General features: G+C 41.1%; 1 protein-coding gene across 4 annotated transcripts in view; it reads left to right on the top strand.

Annotated features, from left to right (window-relative positions):
* Positions 1-4,422: 4,422 nt before the first annotated feature.
* LOC124508760 (ribonuclease pancreatic-like) overlaps positions 4,423-18,521 on the top strand; it is a 49,497-nt gene continuing 35,398 nt past the window's right edge. The window contains exons 1-4 of one of the 4 annotated variants that reach the window (XM_047075390.1): positions 4,423-4,567; positions 4,833-5,121; positions 10,315-10,453; positions 16,933-17,081. Coding sequence is in view for 3 of the 4 variants with exons in the window: in XM_047075392.1 (XP_046931348.1) it covers positions 4,995-5,121; positions 10,361-10,453; positions 16,933-17,081 (369 nt within the window). In the remaining variant the exon portion in view is untranslated. The remainder of the gene's footprint in view (positions 4,568-4,832; positions 5,122-10,314; positions 10,454-16,932; positions 17,082-18,521) is intronic. The other 3 variants (XM_047075393.1, XM_047075392.1, XM_047075391.1) reach the window with 3 other exon arrangements.

Below are 18,521 nucleotides of genomic sequence, written 5' to 3'. Positions count from 1 at the left end.
TAAGAAAGGGTAAAAGGTAAAAGGTAAAAAAAGGTAAAAGTCAATATCATCTCTAGAAAAGTGAAGGAAGGGGTTACCGACAAGACAGCATTGTTGTAAGGCTTGATAAAAATGTCTAGAATGGAATACCCATATGGTGTTGGGTTCCTTCATTTCCAATGCTTAATGGGAAATTATGCTGTATATAAATGATGAATGAAGCCAAGATATGTTAGGATATATAGTACCTGTCAAAGTTTCCTCCTGGGTGTAGTGTTCTGGGTCTCTTCATTGCCTATTAGACCAAAGGTAGGTGAAGGGAAGAGACTTTATCAGAGACAGCTGAGGACAGAAACATTCAAGTCTGCTGACTGAGAGGCATCTCCAGTGCATTTGCTGGCTGGTCTCAGAGGTTTGGCAACATCCTGTAGTCTTTTGTGCTGATCTTTTCTCTTGTTCAATTAAATGACAGTTCTGAGTGACAGGCCTTGGCATCTTCTCTGTAATAAAATCAGCTTAAAAATGGTTTGCATCATCTTAAAATAATGATGTGATCTGTATATAAGAATAATTTTGTTTCAAATAATCATACCTTTTCTGCACAAATTCATAATGATTCTGGAAAATCAGATTTACATAGACAAATAGTACACATCTACCAAATTTCCCATATGGCTTCTCCTATGTGCGTGCGCGCACACACACACACCAGACTCCTTAATCAGAGTATTCAATTTCTTTTCTTACTTAAAAAAAATTTTTTTTACATTTATTTATTTTTTGAGCGACAGAGACAGAGCACAAGTTTGGGAGGGGCAGAGAGAGAAGGAGACACAGAATCCAAAGCAGGCTCCAGGCTCCGAGCTGTCAGCACAGAGCCTGGAGCCCGAAGCGGGGCTTGAACTCACAAACTGTGAGATCATGACCTGAGCCGAAGTCAGAAGCTCAACCGACTGAGCCACACAGGCGCCTCTCTTTTTTTTTTTTTTTTTTTAAGTTTATTTACTCATTTTGAGAGAGAGAAAGAGAAAGGCAGAGAGAAAGGGAGAGAAAGAATCCCAAGCAGGCCCTGTGCTGTCAGCTTAATCTCATGAACTGTGAGATCATGATCTGAGCCAAAATCAAGAGACTGAGGCACCCAGGCACCCTTCTTCTCTTTCTCCCTCTCCCTCTCCCTCTCCCTCTCCCTCTCCCTCTCCCTCTCCCTCTCCCTCTCCCTCTCCCCCTCTCTCCCTCTCTCCCTCTCCTTCTCCCTCTTCTTTTTCTTCTTTGACAGAGAGAGAGAGAGAGAGCGAGAGAGCGAGTGAGAGTGAGCGCACCAGCAGGGGAGAAGGGCAGAGGAAGAGAGAGAATCTTAAGCAGTCTCCACACTTAGTGTGGAGCCTGATGTAGGGCTTGATCCCACAACCCTGGGATCATGACCATCCAGGTGCCCCTGGAGTATTTAATTTCTAAATAAAGTCTGAGCTGAAAAGAACTCCTAAAGACATTTGTACCAAACCTCTCAGTTTCCAGCTGAGGAGCAGCAAAGGTAGAGTGATATGTCAAGCTCATTAAAAAAAAAAAGTAATGATAGAACTGGTTATTTAAAAACATGTTTTCTTGCTCTGAGGATCTATTAGTACTATGTGGCAATCCCTAAATGGATGGGTCTATCTAATCTGTAGAGATCTCTGAGAGAACCCGCAAGGCCAGGGAAGTGAGTTGGAGGGAAAAAAGAAGGGGGAGATAGAGATGGATGTGTGACCAGGCAGGAGGACCTCATGGAATAAGTTGCTCCTATAAGTGTTTGGAGGGGTGAGGAGAGATGGAGACAGGTGTGGGGAATGGGAAGTGCTGAGGGCCTGGGGTCTGGTCAAGGAGAGAAGAGTATCTTGGGAAACAAATGCAGGTGCCCTACTCTCTGTGTCCTCCCTCCCTCTTCTGGGACAGAGACATGAGGCAGATAAGCAAACATATTAACCTTACTTCCTGTTAATGTTTATTTTTTTGCGAGAGAGAGAGCAAGCAGGGGAGGGGAAGAGAGAGAGAGATAGAAAGAGAAAGAGAGAGAATCTCTGTACTGGTGGCGCAGAGCCTGATGTGGGGCTTGAACTCACAAAATGCAAGGTCATGACCTGAGCCAAGAGTCAGATGCTCAACTAACTGAGCCACCCAGGCGTCCTGCAAACATATTTACCTTGAGCTAAATCTCCTTATAAATTTTTGTTGATTAAGCTAAATGTTGTCCAGTGACTGCCACTAATCACAGCTACTAATTTTAGGTAATGTGCTTTTTCCTCTTGGGTGTCTTCAGAGGGCTAGGTTAGTCTCACGCTACAAAGGCAACTTTCTTCTCAATATGAAGACAAGTGTTTTCATGGAGAACAAATCTCTAAACATTTCCTTGTCCTGCTACCTGGTGCATATCCTCTTCAGAAAGTTAAGGTCAGATAAAGGACACTGGTTTGAGTCAAAGCTCTACTACTTCTGAATAATGAGACCCTGTACATACTATTTAGCCAAGTGGAACACACCAGAAGATTGGACACTTTAAGCCCAATGGCCAGATATGCAGGGCCACGAACACACCAAATTGTGAGAGCTGTAAATAAGAACTGTTGTGCAACTTAAACAAAAGTAACTGAGCAAAGTAAAGTTCAAAAAGAGGAAGTGCTCTGTTCTTGGCCATGATAAAGTAGATAGAAGTTAAAGGATGTTGAAATCTAGGCATTCCATCTCAACTCAAGTTTGTCAGATTGCCTAATTGCTTTTGTCCTGTTGCCTAATTGCACAAAAGGCTTTTGAGACCCATCTGCCTGGGAAACCTATTAAGAGCCATGAAACCTGCTTACACTATAACTTGTTGATTGACTGTATGTGCACCTCCTGCCACCTTCATTAGCAAGGTCCCTAAGCTAGCTAGTTTTGGAGTTCTGGGAAGTCATATGTACTAATTCCATCCTTTGCCTTACTGAAATGCAGACCCAAGTCTCAGGCAGCTTCTTCTGTAATGAGAACACTCACCGTTTTAACTGTGGAGACAAAAACAATGCAATCTTTACATAAAAGTGACTAATATTTTTTTTTGCCTGAATAAACTAACAATCACTTTTAAGAACAGTTGGCCTTAATTAGATGAACAGTTCTCAAATGGAAACCCGATTTGCAAACAAAATATTTCTCCTTACCTGAACATATACGAACTAACATGCACACATACACAAATCCCATGTGGGCTGATGCACACAAGTAATGCTCAATTAGGGAGTGAAAGAATGGCAGAGTGGAAAATCTTTAGTCTATAACCTTCATTTTAGAGCTAACAAGTGGAGGATGAGGTGATTTGCCTGCCTCCCATAGCAAGCTTGTGACAGACAGGCACCAAACGGCAGGTTCCTCTCTTCATGCTTGCGATGTCATCGGCACTCTGTCTGATGCTGGTAAACATTCTAGATGTGAAGTAGTAAACGTGAAATTAGTCCATCTAGGCAATGTGTTTAAGATCATTACAGACTTTTTCCATGTGGCCTTCATCCTGAGGTCTGGGAAGAAAATATCTACAATGTCATTTTTTCAGGATTAGAGGAAAGAGAGAGGCGGTGGAGGTTCCATTTTTGCTAGGCATATCCACTCTTGAGAGGGACATATCTATTTCTGTGGATGTCATCTGCTCGGCAGAAACTCTTCCCTGGGACTCCCAGCTATGAAAAAAAGGAGTTAGAATATTAAACTCAGAGACAGGAACCTGACACGCAGGCAGTGCTCAGAAACCCTGAACATCAGTTGGAAAGTTTCCTGATGATGGACCCTATCCAAGGAAGAGTTGGGGATCCTTATTTTGAGGCAAAGAAATATGTGGGGGAAACATGAAGTCTACTCCCTTAGAATTGAAATGCTCACATTTTCTTTTTTTTTAAGTTTATTTTATTTATTTTGAGAGAGGCAGAGAGAGAATCCCAAAGGTTCCACACTGTCAGCTCAGAGACTGATGTGGGGCTTGAACTCACGAACCATGAGATTCTGACCTGAACAGAAACTTAAGAGTTGGTTGCTTAACTGACTGAGCCACTCAGATGCCCCACATTTTCTTTTCAATAGCATTTAAAACAGGCATGTGTAGGGGTGCCTGGGTGGCTCAGTAGGTTAAGCGTCCAACTCTTGGTTTCAGCTTAGGTCATGACCTCATGATCCATTGGATGGAGTCCTGAGCTGGGCTCTGTGGCTGACAGTGTGGAGCCTGCTTGAGATTCTCTCTCACTCTCTCTCTGCCCTTTCACACCCTGCACACACTCTCTCTTTCTCAAAATAAATAAACATTAAAAAAATAAAACAGGCATATGTATTTAAAGAAGTGTGTGTGTGTGTGTGTGTGTGTGTGTGTGTTTCAGGAAGTGTAAACATTTTTTATGATGCAAGGCATATGGTTTGTCAATTCCGTTCTGAGCTAGCAGGGACACCCACTTCCCTCACAGGCTAGGAATCATGTGGCTGATAGATGCAAACACTTTAGAGATGTAAAATTTTAGGTTAACTGGACTGCTCAATTAAGGAGCAAGAATCTACTTTGGGGTTGGGAAATAACCTTGTATGACAGTCCCATACAGGGGTGAGTAGGTGGTAGGCATCTCCTTTATTGACAAGTCCTTCTCTCTCCTTGTCTCTTACCCAGAGAAATGAAGGGATGTGAGGTAGAAGGAGGATGTGAGGACAGTAGTTGCTGTGAGTACAAGAAGAGTGAGTGTAGATAGGTCAGGAGAAGAGAATTTATGACATTAAGTATTTGGGGCAAGGAATTCTTAGAAATAGGTACTTAGGAGGAAGGGGACCATGGCCCACTCTCTGACCCCACTCTTCTTGACCTGTTTTCACAGGGAGCGTGAATCTGATGTGGACCTTCCTCCACCTTCTCTTCCTGGAGCAAACTCTTCACCCCAGGCCTGCTCTCCTCTACAAAACATACAGACAACACCAGGTCCTGGGTCCCTGGAGGACACCACCGATACTGTGAGGTGATGGTGAGGTGATGGTGGCTGATGCACAGGGGTAAATGCAAGACGATCAACACCTTCATTCATGAGGATGTGGCCACGTTGGCATATTTCTGCAGAATTCCACTTCTGCCCTCTACCAACAGCTGCTGCATGCACAACGGTCACAAAGGTACTCACGATGTCAGTGTGCTTTGCCGCATAGGAACCAGACCCCTGCACTGCTATTACCACCTTAGGCCCATCCCTGTAGGCTGTGAGGACGGGGCACCTGTTCACCTGGATGGCTAGATGACTCCTGCACCTCACACAGGAAGCTAAGTGACTTGCACCCCACACCTCCAAACGTTTGAGGCCCTGGACAAAGACTTCCCTGTAATGCTTCTCCCCTCGTATAGGGATCTCTCATTGTAACCATTCATGTGCACTTCCTGCATCTCTCTCCCAGCCTCTGCCCCCAAATCACCACTCCACTGGACACGCCGGCCACGGTGTCAATTTTTTTTGGTGCAAGACAAAATGGGGGTGGAGGAGTTGGGGAGAGCCTGGGTAATGGGCATCTACTGTGGAAAAGCCTTGCTCTCACTGAGTGGCTACACAGGCCCAGCTGGCCGGGCAGATTTGCCCACAAGGTGCTCTGGTAACAACTCGCAGTGGCACTGGCCCTAGGCAGCCCTGAGTGGTCCGGCTCACAGGGTCTTTCTTCCCCACCTTCAGCTCCCTTCTCCCCAGCGGGCTCCTGCGGAGGGGATTAGGGACAACATCCAATGGGGAAGCCCGCTGCCTTTCCAGAAACAAAGCCCTGAAGCTGGGAAACGGCACTGGAAGAAGCCGCTACCTGGAGGAGAAGTGGTGAAGCAGGGACTCTGGCAGGTGCTCACGGCCGCCTCATTGGCCCGCAGGGGGCGCTGCGCCACCTGAATCCGTTGGCCAAGCAGAGACCAGAAATTTTTCCTGGGTTGATGGGTTGGAAGTTTTGTGGTTACCAACAAACACACAGCTGGGGGATAACAGGTGAAGAAGCAGAAAATTCAGCCGATATGATTACAGTCTAACTTTCAAAGAACAGATTTCTGAATTTTATCATAACTTTCATGCTCTCATGCTCTTTAGTATTGAATTTACCACCTTCAGATTTACATTCCAGCACTGTAGATATGAAGGAAAGAAAAGATTAAGTAGAGAGCAGCTACTTATGCTATAAGCTTTACAGTTTCACTGTACTGGAAAAGAGTTTGTTTCATTTTTTTTTTTTTTTAATTTTTAGTGTTCATTTATTTTTGACAGAGACAGAGAGCAAGTAGGAGAGGGGCAGAGAGAGAGGGAGACACAGAATCCGAAGCAGGCTTCAGGCTCTAAGCTGTCAGCCCCCCCAAAGGGGGGCTGGAACCCACAAATCATGACCTGACCCCGTCAGGGTCATGACCTGACACAAAGTCAGATGCCCAACAAACCGAGTCACCCAGGCGCCCCAGTTTGTTTAATCTTGTAATCCATTGTATACACACTTCATTTCTTTTCTTTGTTTTTCTTTTTTTAAAAGTGCGCACCATGCCCAAAGACCCCTGAGATCAAGAGTTGCATGCTTTATCCTTGGAGCCATCCAGGTGCCCCTACACAATCCATTTCTGAAGGCAGTTTTTCTACCCACAAGAGGGAGAATCTGTAGGTGACTTTCTTCTCTACCCTGTGACTCCACCAAAATCGTGTCAAGGCTTTAAATCAAAGGAAGGCACCTGACTCTAGGGCACCCATCCACGGACTGACAGGCTGGGTGCCCATGAAAGAAACTGGTCTGGAGATTTTACTGTCCTGGAATAAGGCTGACAAAACTGGATACTCTTATTTTCATTTCCCCCCATAATTCCAGGAGCTGTGATTGTATTGTCTTCGTTTGTGACCTTTAGCACGTAGCCTATTGCTTGCTATAAGAGAGCTTTCAATAAATCTTTAATGGGCCATTGTAATAGGTCCTGCTGGTGCTAAGGATTTTTTGCAGATTCTGTTTTCAGAATGGGAAAGTTCCCTTCCCTTCTGCTCTCCGTTTCCACCTGTAAATGGATTGTGAATTTTGTTGAATAATTTTTCTTCATCTGATGACACAGTCATATACTATTTCCATCCTAATCAGTTAATGGAGTGGAATTGAATAAAATTTCTGGACATAAGCAACTCCATTTTGAAGCTCTATTTTCCTTGTCAACTAATGAACTCTTGGACTGGGCCAGAAGCCACAATGGTTTTACAAGCAGTTCCTCATAAAATTTCAAATGAGCAACTGGCATTAGGATCATGTGAGGACAGGAAAGTTAATTAATACATACCAGTGACCGTTTCATTTGATAGCACCAATAAAGTAATCAGTAAGATAGTAATCAGAAGCGGTTCAATCAATTAGCACCAAATTACCTGTTTTTTTTCTTCCTTCTCTTATCTAAAGCATGTAATTACCCCTTCCTTCTTTCTCATAAAAAACCCCCAGCTTTCCCCACCTGAGGGGGCACTTTTCTGGTTATCCTTAAATCTAGTCCCACATTATAACTCTGAGACCCCAAATAAAAGTCTTTGCTCTTCTTCTTTTTCTTTTAAAATTTATTTATTTATTATGAGAGAGAAAGAGAAAAAGAGAACGGGGTAGGGGCAAAGAGAAAGGAGAGAGAGAATCTCAAGCAGGATCTGCATTGTCAGGGAAGAGCCTGATTCCAGGCTCTATCCCACAAACCACAAAATCATGACCTGAGCAGAAATCAAGAGTCAGATGTTCAGTGGACTGAGCCACCCAGGTGCCCCACCTTTGTTCTTTTTCACTTCTGCCTTGTTTTCTTGGTTAATTCTGGGTGAATTGCATTAGTTGATTTTAGACTATTAAACCAGCTTTGAGATAAATCCATTTTGGTTATGCTAAACTTTTTATATATAAATGAATTTACTTTGCTAATATTTAAGGATTTTATTTTGCATTTATGGTCATGAATGAAATTGGTATGTATGTATGTATGTATCATTATTATTATTATTATTAGTATTATCTTGTCTGATTTTAGTATCCAGGTTGTATGTTAGCCTTCAGAAATGAGTTGAAGAGTATTCCTTCTTTTTCTATTTCCTATAATTGGAATTGTGTGTTATTTTACTATTTACAGAACTCATCTGTAAGGCTGTCTCGTGCTGGCATTTTCTATGTGACTGTTTTTTAACTTATGTTTCAATCTCTTTATATTGTTATGTAGATACTGAGTTTTCTATTCTTTTTTTTTTTGAAGTTTATTTATTTATTTTGAGAGACAGAGAGAGAGCGAGTTTGAGGCAGAGAGAGGGGGGTAGAGAGAGAATCCCAAGCAGGCTCCACACTGTCAGTGTAGACCCTGACACGGGGCTCAAACTCATGAACTGTGAGGTCATGACCTGAGCGTAAATCAAGAGTTGGATGCTTAACTGAGCCATCCAGGTGGCCCTCTATTTCTTCTTGAGATAGCTTTATCAGGTTGTATTTTTATCTAGGAATTTATCCATTTCATCTAAAGAATTTTAAATATATCAGCATAACCGGATGATGTATGAAGTGATTGTATACCTGGAACTAAAGTTATACTGTATGTAAATAAAAAATTTTTAAATATATATATCAACACAAAGCTATTCATAAGCTATTTAATATTTGCAGCATCTGTTTTTACATCTTATTTCTGTTATGACATTTTATTTGTACCCTTTATATTGATAAACTTATGAGATGTGTCTCTGTTATTAGGCTTATTAAACAAATACTTTTTTTTTAAAGTAGGCTCCATGGGCATGGAGCTTGAACTAACAACCCTGAGATCAAGACCTGGTGCTCAATGGACTGAGTCATGCAGGAGCCCCAAACAGTGACTTAAAAACATTTTTTTTAATGTTTATTTATTTCTGAGAGAGAGAGAGAGAGAGACAGAGAGTGATCAGGGGGAGGGGCAGAGAGAGAGGGAGACACAGAGAATTTGAAGCAGCTCCAGGCTCTGAGCTGTCAGCACAGAGCCCAACATGGGGCTTGAACCCACAAACCATGAGATCATGACCTGAGCCAAAGTCACACGCTTTACTAACTGAGCCACCCAGGGACCCCCCCCCCCCCCCAAACGGTGACTTTTCCTTAAGGTTTATTTATTTTGAGAGAGAGAGAGAGAGAGAGAGAGAGAAAGAGAGAATGAGTAGTGGAGGGGCAGAGAGAGAGGGAAAGAAAGAATCCCAAGCAGGCTCCATGCTGTCAGCCCAGAGCCTCAAGTGGGGCTCAAACTCATGAACCATGAGATCATGAATGGAGCTGAAACCAAGAGTCACACGCTTAACTGACTGAGCCATCCAGGAGACACCCCCCTAAATAATGACTTTTTCAGACATACCAAAGCTAAAAGAGTTCATTGCCTGAAAGAAGTCTTTCAGATAGAGAAAAAATGACAGCAGGTGAAAATAGGAATCTACACAAGGAATGAAAGACGTTGGAAATTGTAGCTATATGACAATATGAACAATTCCTGGGAATAATGCATGGGAATAGTTTGGAAAGTTTTGATTTACAATGCTAAACTATGGGATTTTGTTCTCCATGAAGGAATATGCTTATTTTCTAAAGGAAAACCTCTGATAATATAATTTTATTTAGCCTTCCAATAAGTGTCAAACACAGTAAACCTGTCTCCAAATTAAAAAGAAAAGTCTTTACAAGAATTTTAAGGAGAACAGATCCCCACCCTGGTAATCACATACACTTGAAACAGCTGTGGCAGAGGGAAGGCCGCCACCACTGACGCAAAATTTCAAACACAGTTCTCAGTTCTCAGGCTGTTGTCCTGAGTAGGGAAAATAACTGAAGTACTCCGCAATAAGAGAAAGGATAAAAAGTGATGGCGGGGTGCCTGGCTGGCTCAGTCGGTTGAGCCGGTGGTTCTTGACCTCGGTCGTGAGTTTGTTCCTCATGTTAGGTGTAGAGATTACTTAAATAAACAAACTATGGAAAAAAATAAATGAAGGGAATCTAGGATGGAAAACAATGCTGCCACTATAAAAAACACCCTAGGAGAAAGCTTATAGGAATGGGAAAATATTCCCTATATATTGTTAAGCAACAAACAAACAAAAGAACACAACAACAAAGAACACCAAAAGAAGAAAAGAAGAAAAAAAGCAGAACATAAAATAGTATGTATGCTATCACACATTTTAGTTTTAAATTTAACCAGACACAAAATAATAGTTGGACATTTGTGAATATGAAGAGTATCTTCAACTGGTGAGATTACAGCTAACTTGTTTTTGTTTTTTTAAGATCTGTGATTTTCTCAAATTTCCTAATGTTTCTGTATTGAAAATGTGTTACTTCTCTAATAAGGAAAAAAAATGAAGATGTTATTTAAAATATTGGCTCCTTAAATCAGACATTCTGAGGTTTCTTTATAGACTCACCAAAACCCACTTCTTGCTGCATTGGAGACTGCATACTCAGCTAGACTTTTGGACTCCTCCTCCAGGTGGGTGATACTTATAGAGGAAGAATGTTTGGAATTCTAGAGTTGCTCAGAGGATTTTTTGACTGCTCTTTATGAGGCCAATCCACTTCTTCTCCCCAAGAACACTTCAAGAAAAATGCATCACCCCCTGGGTAACTGCAATTTTCTCTTTGTTGTCTTTCAGAAGGCTGATTGGTAATACACATCATACAGGGAATCCCTATTTTGATACAGAAATGTTTTTCTCTAAGAAGAATCATCATGGGTTTCTCCCTTGGTCTCCTACATTTTCTTTTCTTTTCTTTTTTTAATTTTATTTTTTAAATTTACATCCAAATTACCATACAAAGCAACGATGATTTCAGGAGTAGATTCCTTAATGCCCCTTACCCATTTAACCCATTCCCCCTCCCACAACCCCTCCAGTAACCCTCTGTCTGTTCCATATTTAAGAGTCTCTTATGTTGTGTCCCCCTCCCTGTTTTTATATTATTTTTGTTTCCCTTCCCTTATGTTCATCTGTTCCGTGTCTTAAAGTCCTCATGAGTGAAGTTATATGTTATTTGTCTTTCTCTGACTAATTTCACTTAGCATAATATCCTCCAGTTCCACCCACGTAATTGCAAATGGCAAGATTTCATTCTTTTTGATTGCTGAGTAATACTCCATTGTGTGTGTGTGTGTGTGTGTGTGTGTGTGTGTGTGTGTGTATGTGATATATATATATATATATATATATATATATATATATATATATATACCACATCTTATTTATCCATTCATCCATCGATGGGCATTTGGGCTCTTTCTATACTTTGGCTATTGTTGATAGTGCTGCTATAAACATGGGGGTGCATGTGTCCCTTCGAAACGGCACACCTGTATCCCTTGGATAAATGCCTAGTAGTGCAATTGCTGGGTCATAGGGTAGTTCTATTTTTAGTTTTTTGAGGAACCTCCATACTGTTTTCCAGAGTGGCTGCACCAGCTTGCATTCCCACTAGCAATGCAGAAGAGGTCCTCTTTCTCCGCATCCTTACCAACATCTGTTGTTGCCTGAGTTGTTAATGTTAGCCATTCTGACAGTTGTAAGGTAGTATCTCATTGTGGTTTTGATTTGTATTTCCCTGATGATGAGTGACGTTGAACATTTTTTCATGTGTTGGTTGGCCATCTGGATGTCTTCTTTGGTGAATTGTCTATTCATGTCTATTGTCCATTTCTTCACTGGATTATTTGTTTTTTGGGTGTTGAGTTTGATCAGTTCTTTGTAGATTTTGGATACTAACCCTTTATCTGATATGTCATTTGCAAATATCTTCTCCCATTCTGTCGGTTGCCTTTTAGTTTTTCTGATTGTTTCCTTCACTATGCAGAAGCGTTTTATTTTGATGAGGTCCCAGTAGTTCATTTTTGCTTTTGTTTCCCTTGCCTCTGGAGACGTGTTGAGTAAGAAGTTGCTGCGGCCAAGGTCAAAGAGGTTTTTGCCTGCTTTCTCCTTGGGGATTTTGATGGCTTCCTGTCTTACATTGAGGTCTTTCATCCATTTTGAGTTTATTTTTGTGTCTGGTGTAAGAAAGTGGTCCAGGTTCATTCTTCGGCATGTCGCTGTCCAGTTTCTCCAGCACCACTTGCTGAAGAGACTGTCTTTATTCCATTGGATATTCTTTCCTGCTTTGTCAAAGATTAGGTGGCCATACATTTCTGGGTCCATTTCTGGGTTCTCTATTCTGTTCCATTGATCTGAGTGTTTGTTTTTGTGCCAGTAGCATACTGTCTTCTTGATTACACCTTTGTAGTACAGCTTGAAGTCCTGGATTGTGATGCCTCCTGCTTTGGTTTTCTTTTTCAAGATTGCTTTGGCTATCTGGGTCTTTTCTGGTTCCATTCAAATGTTAGGATTGTTTGTTCTAGCTCTGTGAAGAATGCTGATGTCTTTTTGATACGGATTGCATTGAATATGTAGATTGCTTTGGGTAGTATCGACATTTTAACAATATTTGTTCTTCCTATCCAGGAGCATGGAAACTTTTTCCATTTTTTCGTGTCTTGTTCAATTTCTTTCATCAGCTTTCTATAGTTTTCAGTGCATAGATTTTTCACCTCTTTGGTTAGATTGATTCCTAGGTATTTTATGGCTTTTGGTGCAGTTGTAAATGGGATCGATTCCTTGATTTCTGTTTCTGTTGCTTCATTGTTGGCGTATAGGAATGCAACCAATTTCTGTGCATTGATTTTATATCCTGCAACTTTGCTGAATTCATGAATCAGTTCTAGCAGTTTTCTGGTGGAATCTTTAGGGTTTTCCATGTAGCGTATCATGTCATCTGCAAAGAGTGAAAGTTTGACTTCCTCCTGGCTGATTTGGATGCCTTTTATTTCTTTGTGTTGTCTGATTGCAGAGGCTAAGACTTCTAATACTATGTTGAATGACAGTGATGGGAGTGGACATCCCTGTCTTGTCCCTGACCTTAGGGGGAAACTCTCCGTTTTTCCCCATTGAGAATGATATTAGCGTTGGGTCTGTCATATATGGCTTTTATGATCTCGAGGTATGATCCTTCTATCCCTACTTTCTTGAAGGTTTTTATCAAGAAAGGATGCTGTGTTTTGTGAAATGCTTTCTCTGCATCTATTAAGAGGATCATATGGTTCTTGTCCTTTCTTTTATTGATGTGATGAATCACAATGATTGTTTTGCAGATATTGGACCAACCCTGCATCCCAGGTATAAATCCCACTTGGTTGTGGTGAATTAGTTTTTCAATGTATTGTTGGATCCAGTTGGCTAAAATCTTGTTGAGGATTTTTGTGTCCATGTTCATCAGGGGAATTGGTCTATAATTCTCCTTTTTAGGGGAGTCTCTGTCTCGTTTTGGAATCAAGGTAATGCTGGCTTCATAGAAAGAGTTTGGAAGTTTTCCTTCCATTTCTATTTTTTGGAACAGCTTCAAGAGAATACGTGTTAACTCTTCCTTAAATGTTTTCTAGAATTCCCCCGGAAAGCCATCAGGCCCTGGACTTTTATTTTTTGGGAGATTTTTGATTCCCAGTTCGATTTCTTTACCGGTTATGGGTCTGTTCAAATTTTCTATTTCTTCCTGTTTCAGGTTTGGTAGTTTATATGTTTCTAGGAATTTGTCCATTTCTTCCAGATTGCTCATTTTATTGGCATATAATTGCTCATAATATTCTCTTATTGTTGTTTTTATTTCTGCTGTGTTTGTTGTGATCTCTCCTCTTTAATTCTTGATTTTATTTATTTGGGTCCTTTCCTTTTTCTTTTTGATCAAACTGGCTAGGGGTTTATCAATTTTGTTAATTCTTTCAAAGAACCAGCTTCTGGTTTCATTGATCTGCTCTACTGGTTTGTTTTTTTTTTTTGTTTTTGTTTTTTGTTTTTTGTTTTTTGTTTTTGTTTTTTTTTGGTTTCCATAGCATTAATTTCTGCTCTAATCTTTATTATTTCCTGTCTTCTGCTTGTTCTGGGTTTTATTTGCTATTCTTTTTCCAGTTCTTTAAGGAGTAAGGTTAGGTTGTATATCTGAGATCTTTCTTCCTTCTTTAGGAAAGCCTGGATTGCTATACACTTTCCTCTTATGACAGCCTTTCCTGCATCCCAAAGGTTTCGGGTTGTGGTGTTATCATTTTCACTGGCTTCCATGAACTTTTTAATTTCATCTTTAACTTCTTGGTTAGCCCATTCATTCTTTACTGGGATGTTCTTTAGTCTCCAGGTATTTGTTACCTTTCCAAATTTTTTCTTGTGGTTGATTTCGAGTTTCATAGTGTTGTGGTCTGAAAATATGCATGGTATGATCTCAATCTTTTTGTACTTGTTGAGTGCTCTAGTATGTGGTCTATTCTGGAGAACGATCCATGTGCACTGGAGAAGAATGTATATTCTGCTGCTTTAGGATGAATTGTTCTGAATATATCTGTTAAGTCCATCTGTGTCATTCAAAGCCCTTGTTTCCTTGTTGATTTTTTGATTAGATGGTCTGTCCATTGCTGTCAGTGGGGTGTTGAAGTCCCCTACTATTATGGTATTACTATCAATGAGTTTCTTTATGTTTGTGATTACTTGCTTTATGTATTTGGGTGCTGCCACATTTGGCGTATAAATGTTTACAATTGTTAGGCCTTCTTGGTGGATAGACCAAGATATAAGGCCCTCCTTCATCTCTTGATACAGTCTGTATTTTAAAGTCTAGATTGTCTGATGTAAGTATGGGTACTCTGGCTTTCTTTTGTTGATCATTAGCATGATAGATGGTTCTTCATCCCCTTACTTTCAATCTGAAGGTGTCTTTAGGTCTAAAGTGGGTATCTTGTAAACAGAATATAGATGGGTCTTGTTTTCTTATCCATTCTGTTACCTTATGTCTTTTGATTGGAGCATTGAATCCATTGACGTTTAGAGTGAGTACTGAAAGATATGAATTTATTGCCATTATGATGCTTGTAGAGTTGGAGTTTCTGGTGGTGTTCTCTGGTCTTTTCTAGTCTTTGTTGCTTTGGTCTTTACTTGTTTTTTTCCCCCCATCTTTTCTCCCCTCAGAGAGTCACCCTTAAAATTTCTTGCAGGGCTGGTTTAGTGGTCACAAACTACTTTAATTTTTGTTTGTCTGGGAAACTTTTATCTCTCCTTCTATGTTGAATGACAGCCTTGTTGGATAAAGAATTCGTGGCTGCATATTTTTCTGATTCAGCACATTGAATATATCCTGCCACTCCTTTCTGGCCTGCCAAGTTTCTGTGGATAGGTCTGCTGCAAACCTGATCTGTCTTTCCTTATAGGTTAAGGACTTTTTTCCCTTGCTGCTTTCATGATTCTCTCCTTGCCTGAGTATTTTGTGAATTTGACTCTGATATGCCTTGTTGATGGTCGGTGTTTGTTGAATCTAATGGGAGTCCTCTGTGCTTCCTGGATTTTGATGTCTGTGTCCTTCCCCAGGTTAGGAAAGTTTTCCACCGTGATTTGCTGACATAACCTTTCTACCCCTATTTCTCTCTCTTCCTCTTGTGGGACCCCTATGATTCTGATGTTGTTTCTTTTTAATGAGTCACTGATTTCTCTAATTCTTAAATCGTGCTCTTTTGCTTTAATTTCCCTCTTTTTTTCTGCTTCATTTTTCTCCATAAATTTGTTTTCTGTATCGCTGATTCTCTGTTCTGCCTCTGCCATCCTTGCCACCACAACATCCATTTGAGATTGCAGCTCAGTTGCAACATTTTTTATTTCATCCTGACTAGTTTTACTTCTTTTATCTCCACAGAAAGGGATTCTAATTTATTTTTGACTCCAGCTAGTATTCTTATTATCGTGATTCTAAATTCTGGTTCAGACATCTTGCTTGTATCTCTGTTGGTTAAGTCCCTGGCTGTCATTTCTCTCTGCTCTTTCTTTTGGTGTGAATTCCTTTGTTTCGTCATTTTGATGGGAGAAAAGGAATTAATGAGGTAGAAAAAATTAAAATTAAAAAAATATTAAAATTAAAAACAAATGCATACATACAAAATCGAATAAATGATGCTAGATCCTAGGTGTGTTTTGGCCTGGGTGTTGAAAGGGGCTTGATAATTAGAGAGAAATGGTAAAGGAAAAAAAAGAAGTCGTTTGAAAATTTGAAAAAATGAAAACACTGAAGTAGGCTAAAATGAAATTTTGGAAGTAACATAGAATTTGAAAAAATTTACAGAAAAGTAAAAAATACAGTAGAAAAAAATTAAAATATTTATAATAAAAATTGAAAATAAAAATGAATTTTTTCTCTTTTTATATTCAGGAAAAGAAAAAGGAAAAAGAGAAAAAATAAAAAGAAAATTGAATAGATGAACGGTCTAACAGAAATACAGTTGAAATTACTTTGTTTTCCGCTAGAAGTCAAACTGTGAAATGCTTTATATTCCATAAACTAAGCAGGTGGAGAGACTTGTGTTCCTGAAGAGGGAGGTTGGCCCAGTTGGGCAGGGTTTAGTGTAACGGCTCCGTTCTCCAGTAGATAGCACTGCTTAGCTTACTGGTGTGGATTCTTGAGGCGCTTGTAGGTGTGTATGCGCATGCGCGGAAGCGTTGACCATGGCGTCACCCAGTTACCCACTGTCTCCCCGATCAGCAATCGCGCACCTGTCCTTTGTCTTCGGCTTCCATCCACTCCAAGCTTTTACACAGTCCGCAACCCAGCCCCAGGCAGCACCTTCCTCCTGAATTTTGTTTTAGATGTGGCTGTTTTTCCCAAACCCTTACTTCTGAGGGACTGCAGTTTTGACCTGTTCTGCGCTTCTGCGGGAGGGTCTCACTGAGAAATGGTCGGTTGCCGGCCGCACCCAGGAATGTTTGCGGGACTGGGCTGCTGCTGATGCATAGAGACTGAGGCCTGGTGCCAGCCCACCCCAGAAAAAGTTCATGAGATGGTGTAGCAGCAGTGTTTCAGGGATTATGGAAAATCACAACATGCATCTGGCACCAGGCTTCACCCTTAATGACCTTGTTCCAGCACCAGCGAATGTGGTTGTTCTCCCGGGTCCACACAGCCTCTACCAGGTGTCCTCCTGGCAAGGCAACCGCCTTTCCACTTGTGGCCTGAAGAACCCTGGACTCCACTCTGCTCCTGGGGATTCACCCTTCCCACCAGAGCACCACCAGGTATCAAGCTGCAGAGTTCAGACTCTGTGTTCCCCCTGTTTATAGTCTTAGTGGAATTTAAACCCTCTCCTTTCTCCCTTTTTAGTTCAGTCCCTGCAGCTATTTTCAGTTTTCCACTTTCCCTCCAGCGGTTTTTTGGGGGTGCTTTTCCCGTATTCTCCCCCCATCTCCGTCGTCTCACCACACACAAATGTGGCTCCCTGCCCTCTGTGGCTTCTTTCTCCCCAAATTCACTTCTTTGTGCTGTGTACCTGCTGAATTCTGTGGTTCAGGTTGTGCAGACTGTTGTGTTAATCCTCAGATCAGTTTTCTAGGTGTGCAGGACGGTTTAGTGTTGGTTTGGCTCTATTTCATGGACCCGAGAGACACAAAAAACTTCCATGCTCTTTCGCCATCTTGGCACCTCTCCCAGTCTCCTACCATTTTCTTAAGAAGGCAGTTTGATGTTAGGAAGAAAGCACAAGTCTTGTATGATGACAATTATCATCAAAAGTGTCATTAAAATGTGGCTCAGTCGGTTAAGTGTCTGACTTCAGCTCAGGTCATGATATCACAGTTCCTGGGTTCTACCTCTGCATTGGACTCACTGCTGTTAGTGAAGAGCCCACTTGAGATCCTCTGCCCCCTCTCTCTCTGCCCCTCCCCTACTCATTTTCTCTCTCAAAAATAAAAGTTTCATTAAAAGTCCTGATACTTTTAAGTTGTATGACCTCAAGCAAGGTGCTTTCACCTTCAGAGCCACCCTGGAGCATGCGGAGAACCTGTATTAGCTACTGAGGGTCCATTAGAGAGATCGAGTCTTACAAACACTGCAACAGGCAAGGAACTGAATGAATGCGGGCCCAATCCAGGTTTCCTTGCCTCACAAGTTCTGTGACTATATGAGAAATAAAGCTATATATACAAATATCCCATTGTGTGATACAGTTAACATCGTAGCTATGAAAAAGTAAGCAAGACATAAGCTCTTTTAGGCAGCAACACTAAACTTATTGCCAGATCTGACATATTTTCACCCTTCAGTGCTTATGAAAAAAAAGAAAGAACTTTCTTTCAGATAGGATGATGGAACAGAGAGACATAACTAACAGGTACGTCCATTATTCTATGGAAAGTACAATCTTTACGTCTGTCATGTCCAGATTCTCATCTTTGATTTAATTGAGAGATCATCAGGAGAAAGTCCATGCATATTTATCCACATATCTCCTGCACCTAGATCTGTGTTTGACACAGGGAAGACTTCCACGCATACTTACTGAAGTCAATTTCCTCATCTCCCCATCCAGTTAGAGATCTGGTCTTACCTCAAACTACACACAAACACACACACATACACACATACACAGGCACATGTGCACACACATGTGCACACACTACACTGAGTTCCCAGAGACATAAGCTTATTGGCCAGTTATCCTCATCCAGGCCCTGGGTATC

This window comes from Lynx rufus, unplaced genomic scaffold (genome assembly GCF_022079265.1).
Source record: "Lynx rufus isolate CCGP_SWC_20201006 ecotype Redwood Valley unplaced genomic scaffold, mLynRuf1.p SCAF_13, whole genome shotgun sequence".
In the NCBI taxonomy this organism is placed as follows: domain Eukaryota; kingdom Metazoa; phylum Chordata; class Mammalia; order Carnivora; family Felidae; genus Lynx; species Lynx rufus.
This window is presented reverse-complemented; position numbering and strand designations above follow the sequence as displayed.